The 27,938-nt window shown below is 39.3% G+C and overlaps 1 protein-coding gene across 2 annotated transcripts in view; it reads right to left on the bottom strand.

Moving 5' to 3' along the window:
* The window catches only part of RFTN1 (raftlin, lipid raft linker 1), a 95,955-nt gene that overhangs the window by 12,084 nt on the left and 55,933 nt on the right, over positions 1-27,938 (bottom strand). For both annotated transcript variants that reach the window (XM_066194824.1, XM_066194814.1), the window contains exons 5-7: positions 19,127-19,550; positions 14,716-14,919; positions 6,198-6,313 (exon numbers count right to left, since the gene is read on the bottom strand). In XM_066194824.1, coding sequence (XP_066050921.1) covers positions 6,198-6,313; positions 14,716-14,919; positions 19,127-19,550 — 744 coding nt within the window. The remainder of the gene's footprint in view (positions 1-6,197; positions 6,314-14,715; positions 14,920-19,126; positions 19,551-27,938) is intronic.

Below are 27,938 nucleotides of genomic sequence, written 5' to 3'. Positions count from 1 at the left end.
TGTGGGATGGCTCCTGCATCCTTGGAAACCACCAGCTGCTTTGGGAAGCAGGTGGATCACTGACCAACAAAGAGCAGCTGCCAAATGGGGACCTCACTGGAAAGGTAATAGGAAAAAAAAAAAAAAGAGTAATAAATAAATCCACATGCAGGCTTTTCCCTCAATATTCTGGGCATATGTAATTTAGAGTCATTTACAATTGCTAATATATATGTGAATTCCTGCAATGTGAAATATTTTGGAGAATTTAATAAGGCTGTAACACTGTATGAGGCAGCATGTTGTTAGGAGAGTTTGTGCAATTCAGATGTATCCAGTCACAATTTCAGTACACACACAGGCTGCTGAGCAGCACTCAGAGCTGGCTCCACATCTAGGGTAAAATTAAAACAACAACCAAAAAACCCTTCTGTGCCCACAATGCCTGCTTCTCTCAGTGACTTCTGTGAATGTAAATCCTATTTTCTCGCATGCAGAAAGATCCTGATACTACCTGAACCTGTAACACAGGAGTACATTTGCACAGAAACACAATTCTGCATTTACAGAAGCACAGGGCCAGCAGCAAAAGCTGGACAACATGAATGTGTTGACACAGAGGGTTCTCCACACAGGAAACATCCTATGAAATGTGTCGACCTCACCACTGCACAGACAATGTACATCTGATGGGACAGCTCCACTTAACTGTCCATGAAACACAAGAATTAAATGTGATCTAGCAATCCATCAGTACACTTTCTTAAATAACTCTGGCATTTTTACTTTCACAATTACTGCAACACTTAAAGTATACCTTAAGGCGAGCATTGATTTTACTGTTTGCCCGTCAGTTCTCTGGAGGGGAAGAAAAACAACGTAAAAAACCCACTATCTGAGAACTTACCTACACATGCACCTTAACCATCCCCAGGCAGCTTCCCTGACACAATTCCCTTTGGTTATGATTTATTCCCAAACAACATGTGGCTTTTACCAAAAGGCTTTGTGCACCACTCCCCAGTTCTGCAAGCAGTGATCTGTTTCCATGCAAGCACTGCAGCTGAAGCCTAGAGCCTCCAGTGCCAGTGGCTCCCCCAGGGCACAGGCGGGCTCTGTGTGCAGCCTGGGGGGTCCCAGCACCCACTCCCATGGCCCTCGGCATCTTCACACAGATGTACTACCCAGGGCACTACTGCCCAGCTGGAGTCAGCTGCTGGGCAAAAGAAACATGTGCCCTGCTTGGTTTTGTAGGAAGTATAAAAGAGGACTGAAATACTTTTTCTCAGCTTGTTCTTAAGTGGGAAGTTTAGATCTGGGATGTTCAGTCTTCCCTTGAAGATTTTGTGGGTGAGCAGGGAGCTAATTCTTAGAAAACTGTGACAGCTAGGAAGGATTTTTTAATCCATACTGTGTTTTTCAGTCTCTTTAGTTCAAGTACCCTTTATTCACATAGAAGAAGCATTCACCTTGTTAGATGTTCAATGCTACCACAGCCACAAGAAATTATCAGGGACGTTCCAAGTTCATATTGCTAGATTTTGGTACTACATTAATCATCAAAACCAATGAAAAGATTACCCTATGGATTTTAATCATGAGGATTTTAAACCTATGTCTACTGAGTTCAGCAGACAAATATATATGTATATATGCTGCTTTCGTATCTCATATAAAGGAACGAAACAAGAATTATAAAAACCTTTGGAAGATAAGAGGCTCCTGAAGGTTTTTGTTCAGCTCTTCTTAAAAAGCAACAAGAATTCAGCAACAGACATTGCTGAAATATTATGCCCAGGCAGCATATTTGTCCTTTGAGTGGTAAAGAGGGTCACACACATGACTCCCCTGGGCTTTTCATGCCCATCACCATCAGCTCCTCGGCTGACCTGGTCATGCCTTTCTCCTGTGGCCGGAGACAGCAGAACATGGCTTAACTGACATATGACCTAAATCAGATTTACAGACAAATCAAATCCTCATTTCCAGAGAATTTGTTTCAAGGCTTACATTAAGGCAACTTGCAACCTAGGCTCAGCAGAGATAAATTTTTAAATCTTTTGTTATGTCGCACTTTAAAAGGTTTACCATGTCTGCAGTGGAGAGTGACCCCATTCAAGTCTGCCAGAGCAATGGCAACACCACAATATATTTGAGATTTTAATTCATGTCAGTACACCAAAGGTATGGTACAGCAGCAAACATAAAGTGATGAATCAGCAGCTCAAGATTTTCAATGAGAAAATACATGTAAATTAAGTATTTTCAAAATGAACACAGCTTCAGAGGCAGAACAATGCAGCGATCTAAAAGAAATGTTATAGCACTCTATTTTAAAGACAGTATTAGCTATTTTGTCTTGGGTAATGGGGAAGGGAAGGTGACACATTTAGAGTTGGGGAGAGGGAAATCATGCAGGCTCTGATTAATCAGAACTGTCTACCCACATTTGCCTACACAAGCAGAATTAAAGCCATCAAACAAGTTTTAGGGCCAGATCTCAGAGACTGCAGTGGAAATAATATGTCCTGACATTTTCAGAGTTAAAGTGATAAGGATGAGTGCAGTATTTTGTCATAGCAAGTCCTATGGTCATTTGTAGAGGATACCATAGCTCTACTTTGAGAAGAAAAGAGTTAAAATTACTCAGAGCTATTACATCCTGTCTGCTGCTTGGCGGGACCACATACTGTGACAGCTGCGAGCTTTACATCCTCTACAAACTGACATTTTACACACATACTGAGTGCATCACACTGTTCAGCTTGTTTTCTCTATTAGCCTCTGCAATTAAAAAGGCAGCACTTTCCCTGCTAAGAGGTGTGCCAACCCCTCTCTTTTGTGTTAATGGTTAAACAGCAACCCTTTACCTTTTCATTTAGAAAGGTTTTCTTTCTAAAGGGCATCGATACATGCTACATGTCTCCCTTTCTAAAAAAGCTTTCTTTTATTATGGCTGGGATTCTTTTGTTTGTTTCTTCTTCTTCTTAATTAGGATAGAGCACAATAAATTTACATTCAGTTCAGACCATATCTGAATAACTCCAAAGCTCATCCAGATAACCAAATCTGTTACAAATTTAAAATAAGGATCCATTATATACATTTATGATGTCATGCTGCCCATCAGAGCTTCTTCCACTGCCTTCACAGAAATGGAAATAATAGAAAATTTTAATGTAGATCAGAGCTGAATGTACACCAAAAAACACCCTAATCTTCTACATAATGAGTCACTGCTCTATAACTATCTCTGTAACAATTATACTTCCTAATACTCATAACAGAAATAAGCCTTTACTGGCTCTTGGACATTTTCTGTCACCACTGAACTCTGTCTCCTTCCCCATTTTACAGTCCCTTCCTCTGCCACTGCATTATTCCATGCTGATGGTAAATAAAAGTGAATTCCAACAGGGTTTAACACTTGGTCTTCTGGGCACAGCACTGTGCAAGTGCTTACAGATCCCCCAGCTGCCAGTCCTTTCATTGATTCCATGACTTTACCTACCTACACCTGTTATGTCTCAGAAAGCATGAGGCAAGATATGTCCTGGTAGTTATTCAAATTGCAGGAGGAGAAAACCAAGGTGGCCAGCTCTGCTCTTTCTCTAAATAGGTAAAACCTTTGCAACCTTCCCTAATGCCTCAACGTTCTTCCTTCAGGAAGTTTTTTCTTCCCCATATTCTTCCACTTTCAGCTTGGTAGCGAACATTTTTGTAACGCCCACAGAAAAGTCACACTTGATCTCAAAAGAGCAAAACTGCCAGGGAACACTCAGCATCCAAATTTTTAATTACAGCAGAGAATAATCTGATCACACCAACAAGCTCTGTATATACTATCAGTCAGTTTCTGAAACTGCACATCCCAAATCTTATGTCTGGAACAGGAGATTCTCTGCATTAGCCCTCACAAAGACATGGTGTATAGCAGTACAGCATCTCCTGACACACCAGATGGCATTGGGAGGTTCATTCCTTAATCTGTTGACCAGCTGTGTCCTCCAGCATGGAATTGCTAGAATTGAAAGCACATGATACTCCACCTACCAGGCCTCTAACACTTCAAAGCACCCTGCTAGAAAATGCTCTTCTGCTGTGTCCTGGTGTTTTGGCCAGCACTCTGCCAACACAGGATCCCCATTATCCTTATCATGTAGCTTGACAGAAGGTGTCCTGTGCCCACACAGATTATGCCTAACTTTGTTATGATATCCCACTGAGATGGAGAACCTTGGATTGATTGTTTGATAGCCAAACTGCCACCAGCCAAGAATTCATTTATAATTCAGAAAGCTATTTCCAACATGGCTGTAGTAAGTGATGGTTAAGGAAAAGTAACATGTATTAGGTCAAGCATACCCCAAATATTTTGCATACTTAGCAAGCGCAGTTTAGTTTCTACTGAAAGAAATTCAGTTTGTGCACTGTGGGACCATTCTGTGAGGTGAAGTGAGGCATATTATGGATGGATCAGTGGGTTCACTTCAAAAAGCTACTCCGGATCTGAATTAAAATGCTTGTATGAACACAAGCTCCTCTAAACTTCCTGAACCCACAACCTTGTCCAGAAAGGTGTTCTACAGATCTGCTGCATAAATAATTACCTGAAATATCTCTCTTTTGTTTGCTTTGCACCTGACTGGGGCCACTTGGCACTTAGTTCTTATACTGGAAGTGATGGCAAACAATCCCTATTTACCTCTTTCCCATGTTTTAGGAACTCTCTACCTATTCCATTCTGTGCAACTCTGTTCTTTTCCAGGCTGAAAGGACATGCATGTAAAGTCTTCCTAATATGGAAGCTGTCTGTATCTCTGACTATGCCCACTCTCTTCTCTCAACAGTTACTGTGCTAGCACAGCCTTCTGAAATAAGGTGCTGTCAAACACAGCTTACACAGTTGTATGAAGCAGTATATACTTGCTGTTTCACCCTCTATTCATTTCCTAACAGTTTTAAACATATGGTTAACATTAGTGCTTCTTAACATTTGCCTTCTTGATCAGCCCTGACCTAATGCACTCATGAAACCATCTGTCATTACCCCAGAACCTCGTTCCTGAGTGGCAACACTGCAAATTGACCCCAAAAATGAACAAGAATTTACGCTCAAGTCTGTCATTTGGAATAACATTTAATGCAATAAAGGAATCATTTTCCAGACACACATCAGCAACAAGAAAAGCTGCTATTAACGCACTAACCTGTTCTGCAAGTTGTTTGTGGCCGTTACTATTTGGCCATTTCTTGCTGCACTACAAAATCATCATCTACTAACAAAACTCTTAATCTTAGTCTCCTGGAATTTTACACACTTACTCTAGCATCTGTCCCATTTTCCCTTACCCTGGTCTTCTGGCATGTGTGTGCCAAAAGAAGGGATTATCTGCCTACAGATTTTACACCCTTTACAATACATTCCAAGTGAAATGATCGGGATTGCCTTTATAGGCATATAGCATCTATTTCTAGCACACATCAGATAGGACAAAAAAAAAAAAAACCTTCTAAGAGTTATGCAACTACTTCTAAGAGTTATGCCCCCCACCCCCATGTTCTTTTTGCTTCAAGCCACAAAGAATTTAAGCCCAGCTTTTCAAATACAGAAGTAGTGTGTGTATCAAACTTGCTGTGGAAGATCAGTATTGACTGATCTGGCCTAGGCAGTGCTTCTCCTGATCTGCGTGGGCACCTGGATCTGCAGAAGGCCAAGTTGTGAGACATGTGGTTTGTCTGTAGGGGCCTATCCAGAATATGCAGTTTTTTCAGCATATGAAGGAGGACAGACAGAGCCAAGGCAGTTCTCTGTGCTTTCCTGCTGCAGCTAAGCCTGCCTACCTAAAGGGCTGCCTTCTTTAGAACCGTGATGCTACAATGACTTGTGTGATCGTGTTGCCCTGACAACCAATGGAGATCCTCTGTGCAGTTAATCTAGCAGACAGCTGTAATTTTGAGACAGATAGCCCTGAGTTTCATTGCTCACTGTCACTCACATTTCCTACCCTCCAAAAAAAGCATGAGGTCAAGATCAGAAGCATGTCATACAAACCAAGAGTGTGGTGAACTGGCTTTACTGTTAACAATGCATCCCTTGACTTTGGCTGCCTGGCTGGTACTGTTGGAGCACAGATCAGTATTTAAGAGTCTGTCTCACAGTCTTGGAGTGTTCTGATTTACAAAAAAAAGTCAAAGATGAAAGACTGTACACATACCTTCAAGACAGTCCACTGCTCTACCACAATTGCATCATAGCCCTGCGTGGTTTTACTGTCTTCCACAGCAACATCTTCAAAGAGAAATACTCCATCCATTGTCCCGTGTAAAGAATCTGTGAAAACACAGGGCTGCCTGTAAGCTTTATAGAAGACACTCCATGTGTAGTGAGGCATCTGAATTTATTAATAACATATTCTTCCAAGGATGTTACTAGAAAGTTCATAGACATTCTCTGACAGTCTATCTCTATTAAATGAATGAGACTTGTATCTCTAGCAGTTTTAAGATCAATCCTACTCCCTAATAGCAGACCTTGCTGTCCAGTCCATTATTCCACCCTCTGCCATCAGAAACCACAGCTCTCCCATTCTGAGCTGGCCAAAGTGATTCAGTCCTCAGTTCAGCAGTACTGCTCATCTACTTGAAGCTATAAACGCACTAACGACCATGAATTATGTCAATGTGTTATTTTCAAGGGGTTGTGAAGTACACTGATCTATTTTTATTATATTGATACTTATGACTATATCCATTCATTCACACAAGTCAGAACCCTATATATGGATCAGCCACTGCAGATACAGTGAGTGATCTACACGGACTAAGGATGATCTGGCATATCTGAATAGTGTGAAAGTAAATATACATTCATAACTATTTAATCAATTTATGAAGGCATTTTGACCATCTGGTTTAGTGCCTCTCTGTTCTCATTTGCATTCGCTACACGTTCAGCCTTTTTTCAGACAACACATACTCTTAAAGTTACTTGAGCAGCACTTTCTCCTTTAACTCTGCCACACACTCCATTAACCAGCAATCACTCCCATATACCAGAACTTAGGTTTTGTCAGCTCCATGAGAGAACAGAAACAGAATAACTGAAAAAAAAAAAAAAGAAAGAAAAAAAAAGACTTTTCTTTCTTTCTTAAAATAAGCTGATTGATGGAACAATAGAGTTATGTTTAGGGAAACTGTAAATAAGCAGGACTGTGCTCTTCACAAACAGAGAAAACTCTTCTCACATTGTCAAAAAGCGTCTTTTTCAGCCTTTCTAATATGAACAATATATTTACCCTGTATGACTGATTATAAAGACCTTGCCTGTCCCTTCCCCAAATGTTGCATTTTGCATGATAGTTTCCTTACATTTCTAGCAACACTATATTCCTTAAACAACATACATGTTTTTGAAATGCAGTCACACACGCCAAACTGACAGACTCTTGAACTGACAGGGGAGTCTTCTGGATAAGCCTGCTTAGGTGTTTCATCAGGGTCATCCTGCTTTCCTTGTGGATGTTACAAGGTCAAGAAATGCCAGCAGGAAGGAATCGCTGCCTCCAAGGGAAAACATATATCAAACTCAGAAACAATTTTCACAAAGGAAGCAGTGAGGAGGATTAAGAGGCTTCTTACCTCTTGCAGACACAATCTCAGTCAACATCTTCCAATGTCATTATATGATCTAAATTCAATTTATTATCTGGAAATAACAAATTTGTTGCAGGCAAAGCCCGCGACAGACCAGACTCCTACATCTGGAGGCTTATGTCTACACACACACACTGCAGCAAGACTGCTGCTGCAGGTGTCAATGCACAACCCCTCTTTGTATTTGCACAGTCCCTTATCCTCTTTTTGCTGCTATTGCAGTCGACTCATTAAGTTGCAAGTCAGGAGATGCAAATTCTTGCCTCTAACACAGGGGTTTTTTTTTTGTTTGTTCACTTGTGAAGGAAAAAAGTTGTAAACCACTTACTTGGGCTTCACCTTGAGATTCTGTTGGGAGACTGAAAGAAGAAGAAAAATACTCTGTCTACTTTCACACTTTTCCACAGGCAGTTTTCCTGCAACTCTGTTTTAAATAAAGAGAGCCGAAGACTCCTCACCACTACAGCAAGCCAGGATTACACATTGCTCCAAGGTGGATGAGCTGGACTACAAAGCAGTAACTCCTGTCATCCAGACAGATTTCTCATCCAAGTGAGAAGAACAGACGTTTTTGTTGTGAAATAACAGGCCAGATCACTAAGTAACTGGGATACAGGTTTGAAAACACAGGGAGAGCAAGCTTGCCACACACCAAAGGGTACAAAGTTTAATTACTCGATTTCATTCAAAAACGGCACTTTGTTAGACCTGACACTACGAAGGGGGAACCAACTCAATTTCTGTGAAATATCAATTCCAACACCCAAATCTATTTCAGGATGGTAATGTGCAAACAGCCCTTTAATTTTCCAAAGCAAGGATGACAGGACAGCACCTAAAACTGAAAGCAGATCCCTACTAGATACAGACATCCAGATCTCACCAGGGTAGCTTTATACAGCACCAGTGCACTGCTCCTGTATTGTGAATTCCCTTAATGAAATTCAGTGTCACACTGTTGGCACAACTGCAGCTTGAGCTCTCCCCCCCGCCCCGTGTTTGCCAGCTAATTAATAAGCGATCAAAACACAATCAGCAGGCGTGTGTTTACACTCACTCGTAAATCATCCTTTATGTTTCATTCTGCTGCACATTCCACTCATGCAATTCACAGCTTCCACATATGTGAGTATGATGGCACATATGAAATGGTTTAGAAACCAGTGGCTGAGCTCGGGAGACCCTGTGGGCAGCAGAAACTTCGCTCAGCAGTGCTGAGTTTATGGTTGGACTCGAGATCCTAAAGGTCTTTTCCAGCCTAAATGATTCTAAGATTTTGCTTCCTTGTCAGAAATACAATGATTACTGTTGAAGACTACATCCATCAATCATAAAATCCACTGGTTTTTTTTATGGTTTTATTTTTGCTAGTAAAGAAACCCATGGAAAATGAGAAAACTGGAAGGGGAAAATGATGATGGAAAGACAGCTGCAAATGTAAAGAACAGTGTTTGTTCAACAGAGTGATGCTGGTGAAAAACTCTACAGAAACTGGTTGATGACAATCACTGAGATTTCCCTCTCAACCAGAACCAACCTCCTCTCTCTACCTGTCGCGCCACAGTGTTTTAAACATTCATGCCATTAATGCACACCTGCCAATTCTCACATCTCACACTCTGGCTGCACATTTTACCTTTTACAGGTCATGTACTACACTTCCAGAGAAAAAGGGAGGCACAGGAAAGAATAATTGGATAATTAACTCCTTTGCATGTGAAGCATTTGGGACTCAGAGAATAACGGGGGAAAAGGAGAATGCAGCAAAACAGGTCATGTTTTGAAGAAAAGGCCCTTATAACCCATGCTGTGGTGTCAGGACCAGCAGGAATTTCAGGGAAACTCTTACAGAGAGGTGTAGAGGGGCAAGGAAATGGCCAGATGCTCTGTCTGCAGTACCTTTATCACACAGGGCTCTAGATCTAAGAGCAACTTAAGTCAACGGTCGCATGTTCTAGACCTGGCCCACTAGGTGAGATGCACCTGATCCAACAGTTTCTTAGAATCGTAGAATAATTCAGATGGATGGGAACCTCAGGAGGTCTCCAGTCCAACCACATGCTCAAAGCAGATTCAATACAACTGCAGACCAGATGACTTGTGGTTCTATCCAGCTGCATCTTCAAAATCCCCAAGAATGGAGATGGTACAATTCTCTTGGCAGCCTCTTCCAGAGAGTGGCTGTTTTCATGATGAGAAAGTGTTTTGTATACCCAAAAAGGACCTAGTTATTTAAATTTATGTGTATTTTTTCCAATCCTCCTACCACACACCACAATCAAGGGCCTGGATTCACCTGTTTGATTGTCTTCTCATAGGCACTGCCAGGCACCGTTAGGTCCCCCAAAGCTGTCCTTTGTCCAGGCTGAACTAACTCGTTCAAGTGCTGGTTCATCTTCAGCTTGCTGTCTACTAAAATTCCCCTGGACCTTTCAACAGAGCTGCTACCCAGCCAGACTGTCCCCAGACTGGATTAGCCAAAAGGCCTCTCCCTTCCGGAAGCAGGACATTTGTCCTCATAGAATGTCAATCAGCTCCTCCTGGCATGTTTTTCCAGCCTGCCCAGGTTCCTCTGGACAGCAGGTCAGTTCTGAGGCACATCAGCTATCTCCTGAGTATGGGATCATCCACAAATTTGAAAAAAGCAAGCCTTGTTGCCTCCTGTGCATCACTGATAGAATTGTTAAACACAAAAGGCCCCAGGATAGACCTCTGTGGGACTCCACTTTTTACTCCAGATAAACTGAGACCTATTAACCACAACCCTCTGAGTCTAGCCATGTAACCAGATATTTACCCATCTAGGCTGTATGGTCCTAGTTTGGATACAAAAATATTGCGGGAGCCACTGCCAAACTCCCTTGATGAATTCACCCAAAATTGCATCTGCTGCTTTCTCTTTACCCACATATCCTTACTTTGTCACAGAGGACAATCAGTTTCAAGCATGTTTCGCTCTTGTTAAATCCATGCTGAATGTCCCCAGTCACCGTCCTCTCCTCCATGAGTCCACTAGTTCCAAGAGGACCTACTCAGTGATCCAGTCAGAAATTAAGTGAGGCTGACCACCATGTAGGTGTCTGATTTGTCTTTTTGGCTTTCTTCTTAAGATAAGTGCAACCTTTGCCTGTGTCTGTAAAGACTGAGGCAAAGGAAGCACCAAGTATCTCAGTCTTTTCTAGATGTATCTGATCTCTTTTGCATATCCTGATGTAGGGTAAGGCGGATCACAACACAAATCCTACTGACTATATGGGTCCAAGCCTAGATTTCCATTGATTACATTGGCACTTCAGTGTGACAACTCATACAGTGATTCCTGCAGGGCAGATTTTACAGATACATTTATTCAGCTGGATGTTACCTAACCTGTCTACAAAGATCAGTCATCTAAATCTTTAGATGGTAAGTTGGTCTTTTCAGTTTTTACTGTTTCCTATTTAAAGTATTTCCTGATTCTGATGCAGTCATATTCTCTTTTGGTAATCTCTTGTTTAACAATATTCAGCTCCTGGAACATAGCCTAAAGTTAGAAAGTTCCTTAGAAATTACAAATATTCATCCGTCTGCAACAGGGCAGAAAGAAATGCCAATAAAACAAAACATTTTGACTTTGCTGTTTGTAGTATCATTTCCCAATCTCTACTCTTGAATTTCACTCTTTCTTTAAGAAAAGGCTCCAAAAGTAGAGGTTACAATCAATGTCCTTCCTCTGAAAATGTTCCATTACCACTGCATCTTTTATTAAGGTTTCCTACTGTGCACAAAAAGCTATTTTCACTGGGTTGTATAAATATTTGATGTAGCTCGATTGACAAAAACGTATTTTGATGTTCTTGCTTCTGATTTACAGGAGGTATATGGGAAAAGATTACTTACTTTACCATGACAGCTGTCTTAGCAGGCGACAATTTTCCTCCTGTTGTCTTTGAACTACAAATTTTCCTTATCTAGGAAAACTAACCTTTAGGCTGCTGTTGCTCTCAAGGAGGAAAACTAGCTCTCTGTGGCTTTATGGAGCATGTGCCCAAATGTCTGCCTTTGCATTGTATTTGCATCCCTGCCCCCTTCTGAATCTTTTCACCCTAAGTACACACAGAGAAAATAATTCCATATGGATGATAAAAATCCCAGTATTTCAGTGGCTAAGGTGACAATAATCAGCCAAAGGCATCGCCAGCTCATCTCTGTTGGAGGCAGATGACAGAGACTATCAATCAAACTCTCAAAAACCTGACTACTTTCTTCTTCCAAGCAACTCACATTTTGTTTCATTTGCTTTGTGTTTAAGTACTGTCAATGTTTTCTGGATGGTTGGCTGGCTTTTTCTAGGTTTGAAAGGCAGAAAATTCACAGACAGAATGGTACAACAAATACAAAAATGCTAGGCACTTAAAGAGCTGCAGTTCAGAACAACTGAAGATGAACAGGCTTGTGATTACCCTGTTAAGGCATCAAAATATAACCTTGAAGAGGTTTGATCTTCCTGCCCTCTAACAGTGCTGACTGGAGACTTGCTACTACAGGAAAGAAGGAGACCGCCACCTGTTACTTCCTTTCCATTTGGTATTAATCTGTATCTTGCTGCTACAGTCTCCATCCTCACTAGAAGAAGGCAAGGGTGAATTCCTATCGTCACTTTAGATCGCTAGGCAGGATCAGTTTACACCTGGGACTACAGGCAGAATTATCAATTACATGAGCTGGATGAAAAAAACCAAGTAACTGAAGTGCAAATTTAAATATATAACTGTTATCTGCCAACATGAGAACATTCAGGGACCAAGCAGGCTGCTGTTTCTAACTTACCAGCAAAATCTGAATTCATTTAATATATGGTGTAACTCTGCATGGTTTACATATTGTGATCAGCGATTGTGTTATAGTTCTGTTTATAATTATCTGGTACAATAAGCAAAAAGAAACAATTGTTACCAGTGAACTTTAAAACTCCTTTAAAGACTAATTATTAAACTGTTAGCAGAAGGAAGAAACAGATTTATGACTACTGACAATCTGGAAATCTTCACTTCATTGGGTATTCCAAGGACAAGGGGGAAAAGAAGAAGATAATAACCCTCCTTTTAAGTCTAATAAGCAAAATAATGAATTCATACTTTAAGCCAAAAAGAAAACCAGTCCCCAGAACAAAGAAATGTGATATGGCCAATTAAAGAAAGTATGCTGATACTACCTTAATTGGGAAGAGGATTAACCAGTGAGTGAGACCAGATATGAAGATCTGGACAGGCTGCCATAGAAGTCTAGAAAAAAGTAAGGAGCTGAGAAGCCCTCAGACCCCTACTTCTCTCATCTCTACCCTGTGTTGTTTGATACTGACTGGCATATGAGTGAAAAAGCTGTTCCATTTCTCTGCAGCATAGAAAAAAATTAGGATTTAAATGATGAAACATTAACTGCAATTAATAGCAACTTACAGATATTCTTAGTAAATGTTCTTCTAACAGCATAATACACTTTCAGAAACCTTTTTTCAGTTTTTTGATTTCAAAACTTATTCCTCCTCTAACCATAAAACGCTAGTAAAAATGTTTATTAATTGTTCTTCTTCAATCACTAATCTAATTTACTCCTGAATCTGTCCACTTTTACATAACTTGTTGTCCTGTTTGGGTTGAAACTTTATTCCCAGCATTCAAGCCTACTTTATCTATGTCCACAGGCAGTTCCCCAGCACTCCTCACTCTGGTATCCAAGTACATGAACCTCCCACAGGGCTCTGCTACGTAAATGAACTCTAAAAGTTTAAATAACGGAAAAATGCCGTGTTTAAAACATTTTAGAGTGAACTGACAAGCAGATTTCATTTAAAAAAACACTGAGTCTGATAACTGAGCCTGATAGAGCCAATTAGCTTTGCCTCTGTGCAATTTATATGCATGAAGTAAATGACCATTTGTTTTTAAGCAAGTTAACTAGCAATTACAAGGCTTTCCAGGAAGCTGTGTGAAAGCATTCCATCAGCTGAACTTTAGACCTTCCTTTTTTTTTGCTACTTGTTTGTAAAATGAAAAATTAGGACTGCCTGTTAATTTCCTGATTGACTTTTACCAGAACTGAGTCATATTCCTGTGTTTTATCATGGGTTCTGGAATTCAGATCGACAGTAAGAAGATGCTCTGGAAGCAGCTCCCCTAAAATTTTCAGGCATAAACCAACTAATCTTAGTAGGAAAGTGAAATCTCTGGGTTACCACATTCCTTTTGAAAAATGCAAACCAAACCAAAATTAGGCGAAAGATTCAGCCATAAGCACCTTAACCATGAAGTATACCAGTCACATAATTTTCCAATAAAATTAATTACACTGCAACTTCAACATTTTTATGTTCAGGTACTTCCCTTCAATTGTTCTCATGGCTCCTTGGTTATGTCTCTTGGGTCTATGCACCCAAGCCCTTCTCCATACAACAGGCTAGCCTTCAAAGCCATGATGGCCATGAGTGAGGTACAGACTGGCTACAGTACTAAGCTGGACCCAGTGCCACTCTTCCACAACATGCAGAAATCTAGGATTTTTAATCTTCTTAAATTGAAACCAAAATTTATCCACCACTCATAGCTAAGATGAAACAAACATAGAAGACAGTTTTGTAAAACAGTGTGCCAGGCAGGTAGAAAGGGTCTCAGTAAGAACTGGAATTACTGACTTCTTGTTGGCCAGATAAAACCTGAGTCCTTCCACTGACCTGCAATCAGAGCCAGATGTAGTGTGTGGCCAGACAGCAAAATCACCCTTCTATTTATGTCATCTGTTTTGCAATCTTATTAGTTTAATTTGCTTTACTTGGTACTGTTTATTAACTCTGTATATTTCTGCAATTACAAAATCATCTCTAGTATGTTTATAAAATACAACACATTAATACCTTATTCAAATTCCAAAATATTTTCTGTACTTTCATTCCATTTCACTGTAAGAGGCTTATCTAACACAAATCTGCCCCAAGTCTATATTGAATCACCTCCCAAATACATTCTCTTCAAAGATAAGGACCTGACGTCTATGAGAGGAGAAAGGAAAATAATCACAGCATAATGCTTTCTGTAATTTCCATACCATTTACCATTCCAAGGCTGAAGATGGCGTTTACCAATGAGCCTCCTTTCCTGAAGTGATCTGTCATGTGCTCCAGCCAATTTGCTTCTAAGCTGTTGACAGTCTGCCCATTCCTGGAGATCCTCATAGGAATAGTCACTGTATAATACTGGCTGCATTTTTGTGGGGTTTTGGGCTTGTTGAAGAGAGCGAAGATCTCTGCTTCTACCAAAGAGTAAAAAAATGGAATAATGCAACAACTGCATCATAAAATTTCACCTAAAACAACGCATAACCCAATGTTTGCTCTTGCCTAATTACACTGTGCAACTGCAAAACATTCTTTGGGATGTGGTCATCTCCTTAATATATTTCTGCAGTCCAACACAGTAGGATTCTCTCAAGACCCAATACAGTATTTTGTTTGCTTTTATAGTATTTCTTACCCACAATGGATTCACTGTTGATAATAAAACATTTGAAGACATTCATGCCTGAGTACTAACACAACATTCTTCTATGGGAATCGTCAGTTCAAACATGAAATCTTACTGCAAATTTAGAAGGAATTGCATTGTGTAGATTGGGGCCATTAAAGTATCAAATAACTTGGTTTTGATAGCACAAAAGCATGGAATAAACCAATGGCAGTCTCATCTCAAGAAAATGCAATGAATCATTCATGTAGCGACTCTGGTAGATGCTTTGTTGATTTACTCTGGATCTGAGCCAAGGTGAGACATTACACAACAGCAAATGAATTTTAAAAATGGAATTGTGAAGGGTCTTAAAAATTAGAACATCTTCTAGACTCTCTTCCATGTCTCTGACAGTGTATTTTAGGAGCAGTTACCACAGGCAAAAAAGTCATTGCTGACACCAAAGCTGAGCTTTCACAGCCCTAAACTGGGATCAACTTTAAAAGCAGATATCCTTCTCAGACAGGTATAACCACAATTAAAATAAACAATAAAAAAATTCTGGACATTATCATTTTACTTATTAATGGACATGAAAATCAATGATAGAACTTCTATTGACTCCCAAATGCCAAAAATTCTTCCCAAATACATTAATATGAAAGGTAAAGACATTACATGGAATTCCTTCACTCAATAAGCTCCTCTTGTTTCCAAGCTAACAGGTTCCAGCCTCAAGCAAAAGTAAAGGAAGAGATGTCAAGAGAAATGTTAAGATTGCTCTCTAACCAACATCACTGAGCAAGAAGCAGCGTGTAAATTGAAACAGATAACAGAAGGGAGATGTGCAGAAACAGGCTGGCAGCACTCGAAGACAAGAGATGGAAGCTCATAACTAACATGAAAAGAGGTCTAATGATCTCAGACATGAACTACATTTTAGAGTAGAAAGGAATAAGCATAAATGTGAATCCTCTTGCTGTTTACCACTTGTTTAGAAAAAATTAAATTATAATAATCTCAGCTCAGAAAAGCACACATGAGAATGCTTCTCTCATCATTTTGATTCTGACCTCCATAAGGCTCTTTTGTTGGAAAAGACACTGATATGAGAAGCTGGACATGACCCAGCAATGTGTGTTCACAGCCCTGAGATCCAATCCTGTCCTGGGCTGCATCCAAAGCAGTGTGGCCAGCAGGGCAAGGGAGGGGATTCTGCCCCTCTGCTCTGCTCTGGGTTCACCCCACCCAGAGCAATGCATCCAGCTCTGGGCTCCCAGCACAGGAAGAACGTTTGCAATAGGTCCAGAGGAAGCCACAAAGATGATCAGAGGAATGAGGCACCTGTCCGAGGAGGAAAGGCTGAGAAATTTTGGGCTGTTCAGCCTGAAAGGACCTCAGAGAAACCTTCCAGTAACCAAAGGGAGCCTACAAGAGAGCTGAGGAGAGACTTTTTGCCGGGCATGTAGTGATAGGACATGGCGTGATGGCTTCAGACTGAAAGAGGGCAGGGTTACATTAGATATTTAGGGAGAAATTCCCCATGGCAAGGGTGGTGAGGCCCTGGAACAGATTGCTCAGGGAAGTTGTGACTGCCCCATCCCTGGACAACCTGGTCTAGTGGAAGGTGTTTGTCTAACCCAAGTCACTACTGACAACAGTTTTCACCAGTGACCCCAAATACTCAAGCACTGCCAAAGACACCCTTTCAGTTCGGTTCTAAACAACCCAGCACTTTTGGACATACTACTGAAATATCTGTGACTTGTTCACAGGCAAGTATTTTTCAACATTGTGTTGAAAAGCCTTTTAAAAATGGGGGAAGCGAATGAACACTACAAAGCATTCAGGAATCAAGTGAAGAAGCATAAAAATAACACTTGAATAAGTGTTCTTTTTATAAATTTTATTATTATTACTTAAATAAATTTTATAATATTTTATTATTATTAAAATAAATTTTATTTATTTTAATAAAGCCTAAAATAAAGAACATATTTAAGATCCCACAAATAGTAAGGAATATTAACTTTCTTCCAGAAGTTTTATGTAGGGGATAAGCAGTTCAAGAGTGGCAACTTCCTATGGAATACGCAGGGAAAAAAACCAACCACCTGATGCTTTCAATCTTTACACTCCCAAGGAAGGATGGAGAACTGGTGCCAAAAACTGAAATACATTTTCCATGGGAGGAAAAGGGAGTGCTGTAATAACAAAAATTCATTCAAGAGTAATAAAGAAATCAGCAGTGTTGTACAGGATTTGGAAAAATTCTACTTTACATGAGCAATCACATAAAACTGCTTTCTCAGACCTTCAGTCTTGGAAAGACTTGCCTTTTTTCTGGCAAATCAGCAGCAATCCTGGGGTATTACAGACAAAGTCTGGGAAGACTAGAGGTGATCAGCTTCACATTATACAGAAATATTAAAAACATGGTTACTGGTAGCAAAAGAATTTCAATGTTCAGTACGGAGAGGAAGAGCATCAAAGAGATGATTAAACTAGCTAAGTTAACTCTTTCAAAGATAGCATATAAAAAAGAGAAAGAACTACCTGGTTAGGCTTGTAGGTAACTAATTTTTAACGATAAAACTAAGAGAGGTATTGCGTGTAAAATTACAGTGTTGGGACAACCCACCTCCAAAGTTGTAGTTGAGAAGAGATTGTCTGAGTAACAGCCATGCTCTGACCCAATCTGGGTGCCCTCTTGGCCAATAGAAACTGAAGAAACTATGTTGGAAGTTTTACTAGAGCGTGATCCGAATTGGATCCAAAAGCTAATTACACCAAACTGCAACGGAAACCAAGACAATAATCCAAGGAGGACAATGCAAAGTCATTCTGGGTCCTATATACGAAACTCCCAAAGGGGTAGGATTGTTTGAATCTATGTAAGGTCTTAGAGAATAGGGACAAATTGAAGTCAAGGACAGTACCAGTTTTAGAAATTCCACCTACATTCCCTCTGCATAGATTTGTAGCCTGTAAGGAAATCAAGGAAAGCAGTAAGAAAAATGAGTGTAAACCTGGTTTTCTTGGATTTAAACAAACTCAGGAAAAAAATGTATTTTGAGGCTTAACCTGGAAATGGAGCAAGAATATTTTTCCTTTTAGTTTTCTAAATTACCCTGGTCTACATCCAATTTTGAGCTGCAGTTCCTGCTACAGAAGTAACCTTTGAGCAACAAACACCTTAAGGAGGGTATTTTAGACTTCAGCTGAGACTTGTGGTCTTCGATGGCATAAAATGACATTTAAAAAGTGGAAAGCCCACCTGAAAAAAAAAATGTCCAAAAGATGAAAGAAATAAAACTAGAATATGGGTAAAAATCTTTAAAAACCCCCGATAACTGGAGGCCAAATTTTTATGAGCCCCATTACCAAAATTTTATTATGAATTAGCAAACGTGAGTCATTAACAAAAATAACTGTTGTTTCCAGTAATTACAATTCTGACTGGAATACTGACCCCCACACTGGATACAAGGAGACTTGAGATTCCAGATCACATACATTCGTGCTGTTCCTGAGGTGGTTTAATTCCAGCTATCTGTTCACCTGCTACAAAGGGCTAACTGTGCTAAGTCTTTGTGAATTATTCCTTCTATGGCTGCAGAAGCTTGTCAGGCAGATTAACAGGGCTTTTTATTCAAACAGACAAAAAGGACAGAAAGATCAAGAGCTCTCAGGGTATGGCAACAAATACAGAAGTGAACCAATTCAGCTGAACAGCAGACAAAAATAAGTCTTCACACTCAGGCATACGCATGGGCCATAACAAAGCTGCACCTGCTTATATCATCTCTTCCTCTGCCGTCTGACTCCTGCTCAGTTGTTGTGAACTGTGTAACCATGCTGAAACCAGGTTAAGTGGCTCATTTGGGGCATCTTTTCTTCACTATCCCAGTGGCAATGTCTCCCCTGCATCCCCACTCCCCAAAGGAGCTGGGAACATAATTGAGGCAATTTTAACTTGGCTTTTATGAACAAGAGGTCACTACAGTACTTACTGCCAGTAAGTGGTTTTAAACATCGTGCTGGCGTTTCGTTCTCTGCAAGTCCATTCGTCTTGTCTGCTGCTTCTCTCACACTTGAGTCCTCATGTTGAGACTGTTCTTCATTTCCCCTCACAGTCTTGGAATTCAGCTCTTCAGTAGCCTGTCCTTCACCTCTACAGCCCTCTCTGGATGTGGCACACTGGTCAGCACTTTGCTCACTCTGTGCTGGAGTACTGCATCCATCAGTGCTGTCTATTTTCTTGCCATCCGGTGAAGCATGGTCCTCGGGGCAATTTGAAACATTTTTATTATCTCTTGATTGCACAGAGTTGTTACTGGCAGGTGTCAGGGAGGCGCTGACAAGGCAGTTCTTTCGGGAATGGTACTGAGGTATAATTCCAACAAATTTCAAGCCTTGACTTGCAGCATCTTGAATCTACAAGACGAAGAAGATTAGATTTTTAACTGTCAAGCTGTCTTAGCTAAATAGAAACACAGAAAATAACACCTTTCAAGGCAGTGAGCATGTCATTTTGCTACTTTTGTCCACTACCACTAGAAATTGTCATGTTGCGTTTATATAAAAAGGTACATTCTAAAGAAGCAGGATGAAAAGTTGGCGAAACCATCTGATATAATGTGAAAATGAGGGAGATGGGGGGGAAGGAAAAAAGAGAAAATGTCTACAGATTTCCTCACAAGAGATAAATCTTATTTGCAATAAAATACTAGAGGTGGTATTTCTTAAAAAAATATTTTTGTACTGATCTTAAGAAATTGGAGACTTATTATTATATCTTCTGCTGTATTAGGTGTGTGATTATGACATTTATGAAAGGAAAAGCTGATTAATTCTGTAACAACAGTTGTTGTTTGTCCTATTTTGGATTGAGACACAAATGGCAAACTTTCACACAATGAGAGCATAAAAGCAAAGCTATTTTAATGCACCACTTTGGGGAAGATACAGAATTCAGAATAAAAAAAGGCATTGTGACTTGAGCTGAGAAGAAGAAAAAGGAAACAAAAAGGCTCTATCATTAATCCTTTACACTTCAGGTAAAGGAGGAAAATGAAGGAATCAGATCACAAAAGATCCTAAGGAAAAAAAGCATTGGGCTAGTAGTAATGACAATTAGATAAAGCCAGCATTAGCTAATGAAGGTTTGAGATGAAGCAGAAAGAGAAATCTCTTTCAGGCAGACTCTGCACCATGGAGTCATCAGCCTCACACTCCTCAAACCCAGGAGATGTGCGAGTGCGAGACAGACTTCTGTGAAAACATATGAGTGTCTACTGCTTCATTTATCAAAATCATTCACCAAAAGAAAAAGGCTTCCATTTAATGTATACTCTTCACATGATGTAAAATCTAAATACACATAAATCCTTCAAAAATAAATGCCTTCAGAATGGAGAAATAATTTCATTTTGTCTGCATAACGCAAAATTCCAAAGAGTTAAAGCGTCCAAATTCTTTGCCTATGCTCAAGTTAGCATGAACTTAGGAAAAACCATTCAGTGGGACTTTTTTCAGTAGCAAGCAAAAAGGAAGAATTTTGTATCTTTTTCGATTTAAAGGAAGCTCATTTCTGCATCTTCTTTACACGCTTTTTTTTTTTTTTTAATGTACCATTTTCTTCCTGGTAACATGTTACTGCTCCAAACACACAAACCTACAGACGATGACTGATCAACAAGAACTTCCTCTTTCAAACCACTATTATATTTTCCATGTTAAATTAACTCTTCATTTCATTATCAGAGGAATTTAAACAGAGGCCTCCAGGAAACAAGGCAATGGTCTTCACAGGTGTTTAGCCTGGGAAACATGGGATGCTGACTTAAGTAAAGCTTATTGCTAAACAGGACAATAAAAATACCATTAGCAGTATCCTGGCCAAAAGGGTATCTGTCTACAAAGAAAGCTAGCTTTTACTTTGCTCAGGAAGGTTGAAGTGAGTATCAGTGACAGATGCATTTATAATGTGCTCAATGGTCCGGGCTCTCCATTGTAACTTGATTAATACTTTTTTATTTAGTTAGTGATAGAGTTATAAATTCATTTCATCTCTTATCACTGATGTACAGACACAACACTACATTTGTTTAGTAACTTGCAGGGCAGCTAATTATAGAAATCTAACTAGTATGCAACTGTTAGAGAGTTTGAGGACAGTACATATGTGGTAATATTACTGGTCCTGGTCAATAAAGACTGCTTGTCAATCTACATCAAACTCCCACGCTGCGACATGGAAAAGAGAGAACAGCTTTCACAGATACTGTCGCGATGTTTTACAGTCTCAGCTTACTCAAAAAAATTGTTTGTTCTAAGGAGTACCTGAAACTGAGTTGTTCTTTTTGAGGCTCTTGTCCTCAGAACAGAAACATGAGGAAATGAAAACCAAATTACAGTTTTACCTGTACTGGCCGAACAGCTTAGCAGGAAGGTTGAAAGAAAGTTTGTATCTTCAAGGCCCTTTCCCAACAAAGTTAATACTATACACTACAGAACATAAAATCTTATTTAAACATATATTTCAAATTTTCCCAATGACATATGGCAAAACCTGGTATCTCATTATTCTCAATAGAGCAAATGTAGCAGGAAATGCTACATCAAAAGTGTGATGCAAACTGCAGAACAGGAAAGTGATGTATCAGCAGATGCAGTCTCTCAACTTTTCACAAAACCATGAAGAAGCTAGCTTTCATCAGAAAGTGTAAAGGCTGAACATATTCAAACTACCAGGGCAATTTGTTTTTCAGGATCCTGCTGAGAGCTTAAATATTAAGGAAGCTTTGTTGCCTTTACATCCAGACTGAATCATGCCATCCAGTAGAATCATATTTTCTGTTTCCTATATTTCGAAGACTGAATATACAAATTTTAAAAAAGAAAAGAAAAAAAAAAAAAAAAAAAAAAAAACCCACAAAAACTAACCCAACTGACCAAACAAACAAACCAAACAAACAAAACCAAACCCACACCTCAGTAACTGGAGAGGTTGTGCCCAGGAAACACACAGGACAGAAGGGCTGCTTCTGCAAGCCACCTGCAGGTTTTGGACCCTCTTGTGGCTTTCTGTGCTGGTACACGCAGACAGTTATGTCTGTCACAGCCTTGTGGGAAAATATCTCAGCAGATGCAGTGTTGGGAATCAGTAAGAAGGCAAAATATGGGAGAAATAAGGGGTAAAGCTGAAGTGAATGGGAAGAACATGATGCTACTTGGACAGGGTCACCCAAGACATATTCCAGATCACATAAATAACACAATTACTTGTCTTTATGTGCCAGTGTAGAGCACCAACAAAGAACACTAACGAAGGTCTATGTCACACTGCATTGTACGTCTAAATGAAAGGAAAAAACATAAAAACAACTACTACATCTCAACCACTTTTCACATCAGATAAAAATCTAGATTTAAAGTGCCCTTATGCTAGGTGATCGATACAAACTTCAACTGTTTTTTGACTATTTTTATACCTCACATACACTATATACTTGCTGTTTACATCTTGGGAAATTCTGAAAAGGGAAATTCCAAAAAAAAAAAAAAAAAAAAAAAAAAAAAAAAAAAAAAATCCCCCAAAAAACCACTCACCAAAAAAACCCCTCTGCTTCTTGCCCCAGATGGGAACAGAAACATTTTCATTGCCTCATAAAGTGCTGCTTGGATGATATTAACCACAAATACAAGACCAGACCTCTATCACAAAAGACGTTATTGTTCAACCACAGAAGCAGAACTTAACTCATTTATTTCAATCGGGATAAAGCCCCAAGTGGGTACATCCAAATTCATTTACAACTGACTTGCAACAAATTGGATTTATGGCAGTTTAAAAATAGAATCTGCTTAAAGAAAGGGTGAAAATTCATGTGTACAGAGGGCCAAGGCACTTAAAGAATTTAATGTCATCCCTGTAATTTGCTTGATTAGAAACCTGGCATTTTCCCTGAGGGGAAAAAAATGACAGATTTAGCCTTCACTGTCTGCGAAATAAATATCAAATCTCCCACGAACTTTAGAAGGAATAGGAACAAGCACCGTGTCCAACCCTGATGTCACTACCTTAATTGAATTTTAGCTGGGGCACTTGTGTTAACATTCTTAACATTTGGGAATTGTTATTGTTTATTTCAGAACTGCCTGACCGCTATTTTCATACTGCATTTGGAAGAAAAGGAGCCATCAGCAGCACAAAGCAGTGTCACTAAACATTACGTTGATGGAGCAAACTCATGTCCTATCTTTTTAAATATTTCTGGTTCTCTTGAAGGCTCCCTACCCTAATTAGAAAATGGCTGACAGTCTGAATTAAAGATCTGTAAAACCATGCCTGGCAACAGCATGGCTGAATGATGAAATCCTCTTTTCTGGAAAGTACTTGTTTTACTCTGTAGCTCTCAGAGTCATGTGAGAACCCATGTTCAAAAGCTCATTTTGAACAGTCACATACGGGTTCTCTTTTCAAATCTATTTTGAATAAAGACACTTGGCAAGTCCATTGTACAGCCCACATAATGTTTATGATTCTGTGTTTCCTGTTCAGTTGTCAGCTCCACAATAATCTCCTCTTGAGAGTGAGCATGACGGTACTCTTATAAATACGGAAACTCAAGGATATGGAACCCATGCTGAACAGAATCATACACTTTTGTCAGCTTCAGCAATTGCTTACAAGTAGATCCTGATCACATCCCTGTGGGATGGCACACAGAAAATCAAACACTTCCAGCAAGCTCAGGGTTGTATTCCACTAAAAACAATAAAAATGTCAAAAAACATGCAGCAATTTAATAATGAGGATCTCTCCCAGATAAGAATTTCAAACAAATTATTTAGTAAGTGTTATAAATTTCTCTTAACTCTTTAATGCCAGGAGCTGGACATTTTTGAGATGTACCCAAAGAAAAAGCAGTTCTACTTATGTCATCAAGGCACTTGAGTTTACAGCAGCCCTAAATGGTCTCAAGGCTTACACTTTCTGATGACCTGGAAAAAAACACCTTCAAAACTTAGGGACTAGGACTGAACACTTCATTAGCAGGTTTGCTAGATAGTTCAACATATAACAAGGTACTGAAATAATTTCGCAGAAACCCAGAAACAATTTATGAAGAGCACATGTATCAAAAACACTCTTAGAGAAAGGACATTTTCCAGGAGCAAGGAACTGATTTTTCTGATGGTCAGATGCATTTAGTTAGCTCTGCTGTGAACTTTGGGAAAGACTGCTACTTAATCCTACTGATGGCCAAACATATGGCCTTGGAAACAATAGCTAGTTAATTTTGCCCAGAGCTGTCTATCTGAATCAACTATGAACTGTCATAGCCAGTAAAAGAAATGCTTGTCTGCCTGTTTATTCAGTTGTTTTCAAAAGAACAATGTTAAAGGCATTAGGTGTCATAATGTACACCAGAAACCAGATCAGTGCATTTCTCTACCTCCTTCTTAGGATTTAAGCAAATCTCCTTTGAAAACAGACAGCACCAGAGATCTTCATGCAAAAAAACACGATCTTGTGGTTTGAGGAGAATGCTACGTACTGCATGCCAGGAGTTGGAGCTGGAAAAGTACGCTCAATACTACAGTCCTCCAACTCTGTCCCCCTTCATTAATATTTAGCAGAACATGTTTCATCATAAATACTGCACATCCCCCTCCTAGCTTGCTCATTTATGGAAACAGATGTTTAAAATTAAGACAGACTTTTAGTCTGCCTGTTGTATTTTCCGTAGATCTCACATGCTCCTTCCTTAGAAGACAGGAACAGTCATCAAGAGTTTACTGCTTATTTTAAAACCAAGATATTAGCTAATGTTCTAAAGGAGGATTTAGTTCTTTCTATATGACTCAAAACTTTTGAAACTTTGGTATTTTTGCATCTCTAATAACACATTAGAAAAAAAAAGATAATTCTGCTAATCAAATAGCAAAGCATCAACTGCTCATCATTTTTCTATCCTGTAACTCTGGACTGTTTCACTGCTTGCAGATTTCCAAACCATTCATCCTTTCTGACTAGAATGCTCCTGTGTTTAAGCCTATCTCAAATTTTGAATTTGAGATAGATAGTTCACATTCATATACACAGAAGCAAACATAAATGTACCTTTAGAAAGTGAAATCCCAGTCTGCATTCAAGTTTTCAAATTATCAATTATTTTCACTGTCAATCACATCAAAATAGGCCATGAGGGATAAAACACTGGAGGGATGCCCTGGAAAATGCTGCCATAGTCCCAAACCATTGAGATGCCATTTTAAGATCTCACTGCAATTGTGGCAGAGGCACAAGAACTAGAACAAGGTAGAGAACAAGGCACTGAACAGGGCAAGGAAGCAAGCTTTGCAGTTCTACATGTTCCTTGGTAGTAGCCTCTGCAGAAGGGAACTGAAGGCTACAAACAGCACAGGGAGAAATGCACTGAAGCGAGGAGCTACTGCAACCTACTGCTGTGCTGAATGAAACAGAAGGTAGGATCTTAAGGCAGTGCTGCAGGAGATATTGAATTACAGTAAGCTATACATCTCCTGCTACTTGAGCCAAGAAAGGGGTGAGATTAACAACTTGAAATTCCTCTCCAGCTCACATTGTGTTCACTCCGGAGAACAATATAACCATGCTAAACATGCAGTGCAGCATGGTGCAAGAACACTTGCTCCTTTCAGCATATTTCATTAGATGACAGGTCTTGAAACCAGTCTCATCCTCTGTGGTCCTGAGTGCGTTGATTCTTCTCAAATCATCTTTTAGCACCTGCTCCTTCACTGAAGGCAAAGAGTGAACATTGCTGGCCACACACTACAAAGATTCAATGAGTGGTATTTGTCCAAAAGCCACATAATATACCCTGCATACTTCCACCCTTCCCCTAACTCTGAAAAAAAGTCTTGAAATTATTCATATAATTTAGGATTTATTCCCTACAATTTGTTTGAGACTTGGGAACAGCTGCTAGAGAGCAGCCAGCTATGCTTACTCAACCCAAATATTTGATACTCACTTTAAAAATAAGTCTGTAGAAATTCTGTCCCAAGCTCTTGCTCTAGAGAACTGGCATTTTCAAAATGCAGACCACGTTCTGTGCAGGAATCTTTTGGGAGTAACTCCTACACTAACTGGTGAACATAAGCAAGTGGAAAATACAGATTTACAGAGGCGGGTAGTTGACTGTTGTATCTAAAAACCAATTTAGTAACTAGCGATAATGTGATTCAATGTGAGTGATTTTAGTCCATCTCTGTTTTAGGTGGTGAAAGCAAATAAAAATGTTCAGGACAACAGGAGTATTTTAAAAAGTAGGAATTCAGTCTCAAACTCACAGGCTTTACCTTTAATTTGCAGGGAATACTACTTTTATTTTTATACCAACTGAAGAGCATTTCTTTAAAATCACATTGTTTCATCAAGCCATCTGTTACTCGTAGCCAAGACCGCAATTCGAAGAATTTGCTGGTGATTTATTTTAACACAGTATAAAACATTATAATATTTATTGTTATTTAAAAAGTTATTTTTTCCCACCAGACAGAAGCAGGATCATTAAAAATATCAACTACATGCTCCATAATATCTATTTTTATCTTGGGCAAGGGGATGACTTTGAAAGCTGGTGGGGGCAAAGGATTATAAAAGCACTACCAAGCTCCTGGGAGAGTCCTGAAAATAGTTTTGCAATGTCCATGGAAGATATATATCAACACCACTCTTACAGGGCTTAGTCAAAAGAACACAAGTTGAAAGAAGCTTAAGCAGGAACAGATGTTTCCCTTCACACCAGGCTGTTTAAAATAGAGTATATGCTATTTTTACCATCTCTTGTTATATATACACTTAAAAAATGTTAACAAAATGCACTTTAATAAATATTATCACAGCAGATTACAAACAGCTGAACTATTGATGTTGAGTTTCAAGTTCTGCTTCATGACCATATCTACTGCTAACATCCAAATACTTAAAAAATAAAACAGGGGCTCGGTTTGCACTGAAAACATGCTGAAAACAAAGCTGTCAGCTAAGTGCTCAGCAATGGTTTTCATTACAATGCACTAAAGAAATAATGCTGCATTGTTCACTTGCAAATACCCTGGAGAGTAAAAGTTTTGTGGTGGGATTTTTTGGGTTTGTTTTAAGGATGGAAATGATTTTAGAAGAGATTGAGATCACATCTAGGTAAATAATCCTAGGTAATAAACAAGACTCTACAAGGGTCATTTTTTAACCACAGAGATAAATCTGAACTGCTTATTTATTTGAAGACCAAACCTCTGAGCATTATTAAAGACTCAATTTTTTCCCCTTTTCTCTTTTACTGCCACCTGCTTTGACTGTACACCCTGCAGGAAACTCTTGAACAGACCAGCTAGAACATATGTAAAATAAAGAATAATGCTTAGGATTACAATAACCATCTAAGGACCCCTGGTACCAACAAAGCAAACACAGACTTCACAGAAGAGATCCCTGTAAGACTGCAGCATCCGAGTCAAGAAATCCACCAACACACTAGCGTTTCTAAGAATACATAAGCTGCATCTCTTTGTTCCTTCCAAAAAATAAATCTCAGTGTAAAGATTAAGAGATGAAGAATAAGTAACGAAAGAGACAAGAATATGACAAATGCTGGAAGAGCTATATGAACACCAAGGTTTTTTATTATTATGATTATAAGCAAAAAACTTATAATACCAGTAATTTTCACATTCATTATTTTCTAGGAAATTGCAGACTTTTGTCTCCTCATTTCCTTGTCATGCTGTTAACAAAAAAAAAAAAAAGTAATATAAATACATATTATT

The sequence above is a fragment of the Chamaea fasciata genome, unplaced genomic scaffold, assembly GCF_029207755.1.
Source record: "Chamaea fasciata isolate MVZ Bird 193981 ecotype frontalis unplaced genomic scaffold, bChaFas1.0.hap1 SCAF_1, whole genome shotgun sequence".
NCBI classification, from domain to species: Eukaryota; Metazoa; Chordata; class Aves; order Passeriformes; family Sylviidae; genus Chamaea; species Chamaea fasciata.
The sequence above is the reverse complement of the archived record's forward strand: the minus strand, read 5'-3'. Positions and strand labels throughout refer to the sequence as shown.